Here is a 12312-nt window from a genome sequence, read left to right on the forward strand (position 1 = left end):
CACAGATAGTGAGGCTCAGACCAAGCCTTGTATACAAGAGAAAAGAGAGAAGTGGAATTTATGGACAAACTCTAAGGGTCTGCAGGAGTGACTGAAGAGAAGATACGCATGATTAAAGAATCTACGTCTGTGGCAAATGCAGGATTTTAGAGGGAGGTTTCCCAATGTAATCCAAAATCTCCCACTCTGGAGCACATTGGAGTAAATACAGGAGTCTGGGGGAGTGGTAGCAGCTCAGAAAACAGGTATTTTTATACACTGGATACTGTATGGAATACAGTATTAATATTTAACTGTACAGCTGGTCTATAGTATAGGCTGTTTCAAAAAGCGGATAAGTGGTCAGAAAAAGGTTAAACACATCATAGTAAATAAACACAAACATAGTAGAATCAGTACTGCACTTTCTAAGCTCACAATCTCCCACTTCATGGTAAGGCTCCTGTATCTTCCTATGGCAGCTGCTCTCTGGTCCATTGTAATGTTTGAGAGCTCAGATGCACTCATACAGTAAATGTGGGAGAAGAAGAAGCTGGAACACTAGGCAGCTCTGTTCTGTCCCTTACACTGCATGATGTAGCGGCAGCTCTATTGATCATATTATATACCAGTGCTATTGTTGTCATAATTTAAGGCACTAGCCAAGAGGAGGGGGGTTTCCCGGGCAAATAGAACCCCCCTCCCTGCGTTTGCCTATGTACGTATATATGAAACTGAGTGAGAATAATTATGTGATTCAGGAGGAAATAGGACGTTTGTACAGTACGTTAGCACTGCAAATGCAATGGCGGAAAAACAACCCGTTGCTTACAGAATAACAGATACTACGGGTTGGGTCAGGGTGTGGGTGAGTACCTCAGGGAAACATACACAATGCTGCTGTTGGCTGTAGAGCAGTAGGAGGAAAAAAATAAATTGTTACAACCGCTATCCTTACCTGAGGCGGGTATCAACACTTTACCATTCTTCAGCCATGTAATGGTGGGAGAGGGTTCTCCGGTGACATTACATTCTAGGATCAGTGTGCTACTGCTGTTTACTATAGCATTTTGAAGATTCTGCACCATCCATGGAGCCTGCTTATCTGCAATAAAACAGATACAAAATGACACACACATAGAAATATTAACCATTACAGCACTACAAAACTTTTAACCTGTATACTGTATAACCTAATAAAGAAATCAAGAATATACTTTCAATAGGAACACCTTAGTTACTGTAGTTGACAAGTTAGACCAGGGGTGTATAATTTAAATCTGTGTGAGGAGCATAATGGGCGATAAATGCTTTCTCAAAGAACAAGGGCTGGAACAAGACCTGTGGATTCCTAGGCATTTCCCCTCACAGCTCACTCTTACATTGACAGGTGGAAGGTTGGGGCAGAAACCTTCACTCAACAGTTTGTGGCTCATGGCTGTGATTCCCCCTAACCACCTAGGTTCACCTTATGTTAGTGCTAGACCTGGCTTAAAGGGCAAAGATTATTATTATTATTATTATTATAATTTTATTTATAAGGCGCCACAAGTGTTTCGCAGCGCCGTACAAAGGAACAATACAGGGAGACAAAGCTTGGCATAACAAAAGATAAAGATAATAAATATAATTAATAAAGTAATTATATATAAGTATATATATATATGTAATAAATATAATAAAGATAATTATTTCTCCAGAATAATTGCAAAAGGGATGATTTTCAAGAAGCATGAGAAATGCTCAAGTGGTTTCAAATGAATAAAATAGATGTTCTTGAATGACCCTGTCAGAATAATTATATAAATATCATTAAAAACCTGTGCTAAGACTTTAACTTACTTTTCTTTACCGCTTCCCAACCAAGTTGAGCAATGTGCATGTAGGGGTGGGCAACAATTACTTCAGCTTGGTATCCAAAATTAATAGACTTCCTGAGACTACTGGGGGTTTCGTCAAGTAATAGCCAAGAAATATTGATTACAAAATGCCAGCTTTGTTAGCAAATCAAAAAAGCACAGAACTTGGCAAAGCCATGTTGAACTGCAAGTGGGGCTGGTGTGCAGAGATTTTTACATTTGAATGGGTTATATTTTTTTTCTGTGCTGGGTAAATACTCCCAAATTCACCTGTGCCCTAGATGCCGTGGAGACAATGCTGATCTCTTCCATTGTCTATGGCTGTGCCCAAAGGTTAGATCTTTTTGGCTCAAGGTTTATAACTTTGCTATGGATGACTTACCTTTTACGCCAGAGTGGGCTATTTTTGGTATGCTCTTCCCAATGTCGAATAATTTCTCGTGGTGGCTGTAAACTATTATTAAGCATGAGTTCGGCTGCTAAAAAAAAAACAATTCTACAGCTATGGAGTCATTCTGAGACCCCTCCTTTTACACTATTTAAAGAAAAACTATTTAATCTATTCCGGATGGATTGGATAGAAGCTTCCCTTAGTAAAGAATCCAAGGTTGCCACTTTTTTGAACTCTGTGAAAGTTATATTTCAACCCTCCCTGAACCGACAACGTTACTGATTGCTTAATGTTTTTCATCAACATTCTGGTACCTAACGCAACTAATAGCTAATGATCCCCCAATCTTACTAATACACTTTTGGTGTTCCGAGAGATGTGTCCTTCACATCTGTATTGTTACCATCAATTTGTACCTTTCTCTGATTTCTTGCTATCATATATTACTTGATAAACTTGATTTTTGATTACTTTATTGTATTCAGCAATGTGTGTTGTATACAATAATTCAGAGTTTTCTTATAAAAAGTTTTGGGGAAAAATAAAAAACATATAAGCATGTGTAAAAATGGAGCCTATACTCTACAATCGCTAATGCCATCTAAGGGTGATGTTAGCTATGAGATCAGAAATAATAGCACTATTACTGCTTTCATCTGCTGTGGTATCCCCTGGTTAATAGTCTATTTATATAAAGCCACCAAAATCTTCTTTGGAGAGCTGAACACAAGTTTTTTTTTTTTTTTTTGGGGGGGGGGGGGGGGGGGCTCTTTAGTCTGCCTGATGGTAGGACTAGGAAATCACAAGTAAAACAGTAAAGGCCCAATCCAGTGCTTTATGGCCACTTTTTATGCGATTCCGATGCATTGCTGCGACGGATCGCATGAAAAGTGACACATTACATATAATTTTCCTGTGATTGCGATGCGTGTTCCTATGCGCCTCACATCACAGTTGCAGATATCCCATGAATATTTATCACCCGTCGCCCTTGCTGGGATTGCATATGATGCATTATTTGCAAAATTACCACATACAATGTATCGTATGCGATCCTGCCACCTGGGTAAGTTGGCGGGGTATCACATGTGAGGTACCGCATGCGTTACCTCGCCCTAGTCTATCGGGCCTTAAGACTACGTTTGCCTTAATCAGAAGATTAAAATGTCATTGCACAATGATTGTCACAACATATAAAAAGCATTAAATCATAATATTTAATTGTGTCCTTTAGAGTGAATAGAAAATAACCCACCTAGAACGATCAAACTATTTGTCCGTCGAACTGTATCACTGTATTGAGTCTCAGCCGAGCAGTTATACATTCCAGCCTGCTCTTTTGTCACATTTCTCAGAGTCATTGAGAGATAAGTGGTATGATTGTCAGAATGGATCTCCATGAGGTGTGCAGGGACCACTTCTCCAGAGGGGTAGAACCACGACAAGTTTGTAAACAGATATTTGTCTACCTTGCAGACAAGCTTGACGTCACTCTCCACCAAAACAGTTGTCTCTTTTTCTGTCATGACTCCTGTTTTAATCTCTGCAAGAAAATGACACAAAAATAGACTATAAATGTTATCTTTCTTATGTCAGGTTATATTATGAAGCATGTCCTAGCATAAAATACATGGGTATTAGAAATCAGTGAGGGGTTCTATGTATTATAAAAAACACAATCATATAACCAAATACTATTATATAATATATGTTAATAAACTTACTTACAATAAACTTACATTTTAGTATTCTAATTAACATATGGTTAAATATTTTTTTGAATTTTTGGTATAAGGCAGCTGTCACCTGAGAGAGAACTAAAAAGAGTGTGCAGTAGATTAGATATTAGAAATTGGTACAGAGTTAAATGTTATGTGAAATTTGATAATTGAACCAAAGTAGCTGCTCTCATTTGTTTCAAACTTAATTATTAATTTAGAGTACATATCATAGTTTTAACATTGGAAATAATTCTGACTCGTTTAGTCTATAACGATATTCTGCCTGTAATTGGGGCACAAACCATGAGCCTAGAATTAAAATTAACCCATAAGAATCTTAACCATTTGGGGGTCAGGAAATATACAAATTAGATTTTTCTCTTGCGAAACTGCTCCTGTGACCTTTGACTTCCTAGTCCACTCAAGCAGATGTGATTCCAAAACTTTTTTTTTTATCATGCTCAATAATAATCTAAGAGAAATGTAGTATCAATCATGTTGGTAAATACAGTCCAGAGAAGATCACTGATCCTCTCTGTGGGCGATCATTTAATGACCCCAATGACGCCAGAAGAGATCAAGCCGATTGGCTCAATCACCAGATGGATAGGTAATATCCAACTAGGCCACTTAAATTTGTGGTCAAATGATACAATGCGAAGCCAGCAAAATGTAAAAAATTCTAGATTATAGAATTCAGAAGCTTTTCAATTAAAACCTTGTTACCCCTTATAGAGAAGTAACTCAATTCCAGTGACTGTGAAAGTAGTAATATAATTAAGGTCACCAAGTAAGAAGATACAGGAATATGGCCATGCATAGTCGTCAGTCTATCCCTAAATAACTTCCAAATGTGCTTGATGGATTTTGAAGGATTTCCAAATCTAAAACATTTGTAGGGAATCTTGTACTGAGTTGTATTCACATTACAAATATTCTAAGCCTCATATATTTACAAGCAGTCAATATCGGCTTATGGGCCCCATACATCAGCAATCACAATTTATGGTTTTCCAGATACAGGGATATTTTGGCCAGATAAATGGATTTTACAATCTATCTGACTTTGCCCACACATTACAGATTTATTTCAGTGATTGGCAGATTTTTCCATCTAAAGATTGCATCTTCATATCTGGAAATTGCCCAATCGATTGTCATTTCAGCTGTTCATAATGTAAATAGATGAAGAAGACGAATTGGGAATGCCCACACATATAAAAAAGATCCGCAGATAATACCAGATTATTAAGCATGTTTAAAAATCTGATTAAGCAATCGATTGGCGATTTTGATTGGGATTGCCAAAAGGGGGAGCCCACACATCTAAAATGTATTGTGGCAATCATCTCCATATCTGAAAATTGTCACAATTAATTTCTGATGTATGGGGCCCTTTACAATGTGAGATCTTTAGCAATGTAACTGCAGGAGGAGATGCATACTAGCCCCTTCCTGCATACCAGGAGGAGGTGCGTGCCACTTCCTGCCTGCATTTGTGATTGCTAACACTGTCATAGTTTTATATGAACATTGCAACCATTGATAGTGATGATCTTCTGCACCTGCTATGGAAAGCTATTCACCCCCTGTGAAAAAAAAATTGCTGGCCAAGGGGAAAATCGTTCAGTGTGTATACATTCAGCGATTTTCACATCATTGCTGTCCATACACGTTGGGCAAAATCGCCCAGTGTGTATGGACCTTAAGTCTTACCTTACTCAGACTTGCAGATGCAGGGGGCATTGTGAGGCTAAGGAAACTGTGTGGGCGACATAGTCAACAGGGGTGACAAGTACACCAGGCAGATGTGTGCATATTTGAGATGCAATTGCAGGATCTGTTCCACACAGAATAGATCCAGTTCATGCGCAGTTTCCCATAAGTCATGAAACTGCGCTACTGATTGCTTATGAGATACAAAATTGCATCTCATCTACATTTCCATAGTTTGTTAGTTAATTTAGCCGGTTTTACAGTTCTGTATGTGTAATCTATGACGCCAAGAAGCGCTTATCCACAAAGCATGAAAAAAATCCATTTTTGTGATATTATTTTATTTTAAGATTAGAAAAAGAATGATAAACAGCTATTATCAATATTCTTCTTCTTTCATGCAGATCATTATCCCAGTGCTCACTTCTAGGCGCATCTGCCATTACACACATATGCATTTCAATTGCAGACATTAAATGTGCCTTGGGCCATACTTTTATTATTGATACCAGTCACTGAATTAGTATGTGATGCGTGCAAATCACATACCGACCTTTGCACGTCTGAGCCATATGGAGAGAGCTAACACGTAGCTACTGCAGCCTGGAACCTATTAGTGAGAAACATGTATTCTTTATTGTCAGCCAGGAGGTAGTCATTTTACTGTCCTCTAAAGGAAATAGACAACAGAGCTGAAATCACATTGGACAAGTGCTGTGCGCTTTATGGAAATGCCCAGGAATGAGACAATGAGATTAGCATGTAAGCGTTCTAAGAATTTCCCAGACCCTTCACTTAATATGATGCAGCCAGCACATAACCATACCCAGAACCTTATACGTGAAATTTATAATCTCCTATTAGAATACCTGCAATTTGCTTTTACCCCACAAGACCCATAAAGTTGAACGTGTACTTTATTTATGCTCTATAGTACGCTGCTGCTGCTTCAAGCATTAGCCTCAGTGGTAACCTCAGGTCTCTTCTCTCCATCACATGAAGTAATTTGTACAACATGCCAGATGTTCTGAGGAATTTGAAGACAGATATACTGTTTACTTAGTTTATCATTCATTTTCCACATATTCCCACTCTCCATGGAACTGCAACTGATTATGATCAAATAATTATTAATGTTGGCCAAAGTGTGGAAATTATATTCACGTACACACAGTAAGGGGCTGGAATGGTGAGGGACATTATACTGGTGTTGAAATAATAGAAAATAATGGTAAGGCAAATTTGGCTATCTTTGTATCACTACAGGATTATCGCAGTGAGTTTACTGTTTAGCACGGCAGTCGTTTCATAATGTTATGATAGCCCTATGGCGTTTCAGAGGGGAGTCGGCAGTTTCACAAGGAGGTAGGATACCGCTGCAGAAACAGGAGAAACAGCTGGAAAAAGACAGAGGAGGGTGAAAGATACTGGAGAGGGACAGGGGGAAGGAGTGAATAAAAAGGAGAGGGAGAGAACAAATGATATGTGAATTCAAAGGCGAGAAGGAAAGATAATAAAAATCAAAATGTAAAGGGTGGGATGTATTACAGAAAAAATGTGGTTAAAAATCCCATTTTATGGGTTTTTACGGCTTTTTCGAATATACTAAAGCCGCTTCCACTATGCAGCATTGCCTTGTGAGGGATCGGCCGACAGTGTCTCTGTGGTAAAATAAGTATAAAGGCAGAATATGGTGTTACAACAGATAATCTATTCTATTTCAACAAAGGGCCTAATTCATGTTTGTAGGCAATGGCCAATGTTCACGCATTGGAGCTATTATCAATAGACTGCACGTGTGCTGCAAATGCAATGATTAGGTTTCAAGGTGCAGCTGCGATCCTGCTCGCAATGAGGAATTCATGGAGAAGTGATTGACAGGAAGTGACACTGTGGAGGTGTTAATGGGGAGTAGTCGAAAAACACAAGCGTGTCTTGCCCATTTTCGAAGCGTGCATCTGCTGTGGGCCTTGAAGGTATATATGTGCAGATACATGGCGCCTGTGTCACTTCTGCTGTGTCCAGGCTGTGAAGCCATAGACAAACCCTTAACCTCAATGCTCCTCATTTCTGCGATTGCTCTGATGTGCGTCTCTTTTCATTTCAGAGAGGACGCTTCACTTGGTAACATTAGCAGTTCTATAGACTATGGGCAGTATTCAATGAGAAAAATTTGCCGTGTTTTATGGCGAGTTTGTGCTATTTTCGCGTTGGAAGGAGCATTTTGCTCTCCAAAAGTTAACCACCCTATTCAATGTGATATTTTCGCCGTTTTTTTAAGTGATTTTCGCCGTGTCTCTCCGTGTAGCAATTCTCCATCTTTTCATGGAGAACTGGAATGTGAACTTTTAAACTAAAAGTTTTTTTTTTTTTGGTGTCAAAAAATCAGGATTTTTTTTCTGTGAAGGGGCATGTTATTTTTATTCATGTGCTTATAGCACATGAATATATATTTAATTAAAAAAATATATATATATTTTTTTTTTACACAGAGCAGCCAGCAGGGGGCCGGAGCTCTCGAGCCGCTCATTAGATATTCATATATTCACTGCACCCGATCATTACATATGCACGATCGGGTGCAGTGAATACTGGGTCCCCCGCTGGCTATAGGGGGGGCAGCTTGTGCTGCCTTGGTCCCGGGGAGCCCTCCTCCCCTCCACATATGTTCTGGGGCAGCCAGGGAGACTTTAATCTCCCTGGCTGCCACCATCCCCCGGCTCCCTGCCGCGGACGCTCGTCCGCTGCAGGGGTTAAGACTCGCCGCGAGTGGCAGTGAGTCTTAACCACATTAAATAGTGGGAGCAGGAGTGGCAGCGAGCCCTCCGGAACAGGGCGAGTGCATGGCGAGAGAAAAAATCGCCATGCACAGAGAATTTTTCTCATTGAATACTGCCCTATGTAGATACACAGGCAACTGGGTCCAAACATGAATTAGTTATTAAAACCTCCTAACAGACCTTTATGGATAGGATCATTTATGCCCATGTTTTATATTTGTATTCAGACCCCTTATCTCAGTTTAGTACATGGACCCCTATATCGCTGACTGAAAGGCATACAAATGACTGGTATGAATGGTGGAAGTGCTACTCTGAAATAATACAGATCCCAGAGAAAAGAACAGATTCTTTGCAGTGAAACATTTGGCTATTTGGAATCCAAATATGAGAATACTTTCGGGCATTATTCATTACAGCTGTTTAGGTTTGCACTGTATGTTCAGGAAGCATTGCAGTGTACACATGGTGCAAACCTGTCCCAAATAAACTGCTCTACACAAATCATTCATAGAAACGCCAATTACCTTCATTTTGTGATTGCAGAATGAACTGCAGATCTTCATATAAACATCTGCTGACAGCAATTGTCAGATTAACCTGCTATCCCAGCTGGAAACATTGCTGACACACAGTACAGTCATTTTAAAACATTTCAAGCATACCGATTAGCTGGGGAATTATTAATAGGCATAAACATTGCATCCTTTCCTCATATTACCAACTTAGTCATACAGATAGAGGAGTTTCTGCTTGTTTCTGCACATATTCACACCCCTGCCCTGGCAGCATATGCATCTGCTTTACGGGTATGGATCCTTTGGTCGACCATAAATTGTTAGACAGTCATTAGGTCGACACCCCTAGGTAAACATGCTGAACGGTCAACATATGTCTAGGTCGACATGGGACAAGGTCGACAGGTCATTGGGTCGACACAATCATTAGGCTGACATGGGCTAGGTCGACAGTCAAAAGGTCGACATGTGGTTTTTCACTCGTGGTGTCGACGTAATCACTGTCGACCTTATGCTTGTTGACCTAATGATCTATCCCGTAAGTAAGAATTGTGAATTCCAATGAGTATGTATTTTGCTTTTACTGTTACTGAAGCCCATTTTGGGTAAATATTGTTTCCATACCTTGAATTGTAGTATATATTTCACTAGGTATGTAGTCATTAGGTCAATAGTGTCTAGGTCAACAGTCAGGCCAAGTGATAGTGGGGTCTAGCGGGACAACTGTGATAGGCCCAACAATTCTGAGTGGCCCCAGAAGCAGAGCATAGCTGCGGCTGCAGTGATGTATGCCATCTGTGCCCTGCCACCTGTACTTTATGTGTGGTTCTGCCGCCGCAGCCATCCACTCAGCCATCTACAGGCTGTGCTGTTAAGTAACCGCCACCTGTACGGGTGTGCCTCGGCGGTGGGACCAGTGTTCCCTCTAAGCGTGCGCACGCACACAACTCGTTACAACAGAGCGCACAAAGCAGCTGTGGTCCGTTTCTGCAGTTGTGGACTCAATTAATGTGTGTTTCACCCATTAACTAATTTTCCAGTTATATATAAGTGCCGCACAAAAATTTAAATTTCCTTCCAAAGTTGCACAGCCAAAATCTTTTGCCGCACACAGCCTTCGTAAAATTAGAGGGAACATTGGGTGGGACCACATAGATAGTAGAGGCAGACAGTTGCGGCAGAGCATATATGGTGGCCTGGCAACACACAAAAGTCCTGAGTCTGTGTCCCTAACTCCCCAGGGCAATGAGCATATATGCTCCCCCTGGCATTGAGCATGTAATCTTCCCTGGGCAATGAGCATGTAATCCCCTGGGCAATGAGCATTTAACCCCTCAGGGCAGCAAGCATGTAAACCCCCCCTGGCAATGAGAATGTAATTCCTCCTGGGCAATGAGCATGTAAACTTCGCCTGGCAACGAGCATGTCAATTCCTCCTGGCAATGAGCATATAATCCCCCTGGGCAATGAGCATGTAATCCCCCCATGGGCAACAAGCATGTAATCCCTCTGTGGCAAAGAGCATGTAATCCACAGTGGAAATGAGCATGAAACCCCTTGACAACAACATGCAAACCCTGTCATTGAGCAAGAAAACGCTGGCAATGAGCATGTAACCCCCAGGCAATGAGCATGTAATATGTGGCATAATATGTAGTAGACATTACAGTGTGCTATAATAGGGCATTATGGTGTGTGGTATAATATGTAATAGGCATTAAGGTGTGTGGTATAATGTATAATGACATTACAGCATGTGGTTTAATATGTAATGGGCATTACGGCCTGTGGTATAATACGTAAAGCTTGCGAGCAGGGCCCTCCTACATTTTGACTGTCTGTAAATACCCTGTTTTGTTGTATCACTGTCCCCTTTGTAAAGCGCAACGGAATATGCTGCACTATATAAGAAACTGTTGATAAATAATAAATAATGGGCATTTTGGTGAGTGGTATAATATGTGATGGGCATTACATTGTGTGTTAAACTGTGTTGTAAGCATTACGGTGTGTGGCATAATGTGTAGTAGGCATTAGGTGTAAATATTTTCCGTGCGCCTGCGGAACGAACTGTTCCTATTTTTATAGTGAGGGAGGCTGTACTCTCACTCCACGTAATAGCATGGGGTTGAAAGGGTACTTGCATTTGGGTGTAATGATGAAGGAGGTAGGTGCTCTAATTTGCTGAGGTGGAGGAAGTATTAATGAAGGGGGTACTCCCATTGAAAAGAATAATTAGCTGCAGCTGTCAGTCCAGGGGTGAGGCTGTCTGCACTGGTGGCAGCCATTATATGGACCTTCTTGCCACCAATACTCCCACCCTCCCTCCCTGCTCCACACCACTACTAGTGCTGGAGGGGGTTGTCTAGAAACAATTGTATATGGGGCCCCAAGATTTCTGTTGCTGGCCCTGTCAAAGTCATTAGGTCAACACATGAAACAGGGCAACATGTTCAAAAGGTTGACACAAGCAGGAGGTCGACATGAAAAAGGTTGACATGATTTTTTCTTGATTTTATTTTGAAACTGACTTGTTCATACGTTCCCATCCCAGTATGCATAGAGAGAGTAAAGCTGTGTACACACACTTCAATTTGCTTTAGATTTAATGTTAGATTTGATTTTCTATTAGATCTGGCATTAGATCTTCCCATTCAATTTAGCATTAGATCTGTACTTTTGCATTAGATATCGATTTCGATATTGAATTCGATTTACATTCATGGTACAGTGTACACATTCCATTTACTGGATCAAATTGGATATTTCCTTGGCTGCACAGTCTATTTTTCTTTTCAACGGGAGCGAGCATCGAATTGAATGCAGATCAACAGTGTACTAAAAACCATTCGATGTGGATTCGATTTTGCGTCTATAAGCAAAATCAATTCGAAAACAGGGAAAAATAAAAGCGCGTTTACACAGCTTAACACAGCGCCCAAAGCATGGCGAGCGCAGCAAGGGGACGCGGTACACTTATACAGTGCCCATGTCGAGTTAAGTCGACATAGACACCAAAACCATGAAACACTCATGCCAACCTTTTACCATGTTGACTTTTTCAATGTCGACCTATTATTTGTGACCATGTCGACCTCATGCATGTCAACCTTCTTCATGTGTCGACCTAATGACTGTTAACCTAGACCGTGTCGACCTAATGACCCATAGCCTTTTACTATTGGGAAGAGAACAATGTACTGTATATTGTAATTGCCTTCATACATCTTCATAGATTTGAAGACTAAAGTGATAAAATAAAAAAATATATAAAATGTGCACTGAAATAAATAACTTTAAGTATAATTATTTAGGTGTAAGTATGTGGAGATAAATAACTAATATATT

General features: G+C 40.2%; 1 protein-coding gene across 2 annotated transcripts in view; it reads right to left on the reverse strand.

The window, feature by feature from the left end:
* The window catches only part of LOC146035694 (vascular endothelial growth factor receptor kdr-like), a 235107-nt gene that overhangs the window by 67148 nt on the left and 155647 nt on the right, over nt 1-12312 (reverse strand). For both annotated transcript variants that reach the window (XR_014460700.1, XM_083159281.1), the window contains exons 13-14: nt 3485-3772; nt 938-1084 (exon numbers count right to left, since the gene is read on the reverse strand). Coding sequence is in view for 1 of the 2 variants with exons in the window: in XM_083159281.1 (XP_083015407.1) it covers nt 938-1084; nt 3485-3772 (435 nt within the window). In the remaining variant the exon portion in view is untranslated. The remainder of the gene's footprint in view (nt 1-937; nt 1085-3484; nt 3773-12312) is intronic.

The sequence above is a fragment of the Crinia signifera genome, chromosome 9 (genome assembly GCF_055691185.1).
Source record: "Crinia signifera chromosome 9, ASM5569118v1, whole genome shotgun sequence".
Taxonomy (NCBI): Eukaryota; Metazoa; Chordata; class Amphibia; order Anura; family Myobatrachidae; genus Crinia; species Crinia signifera.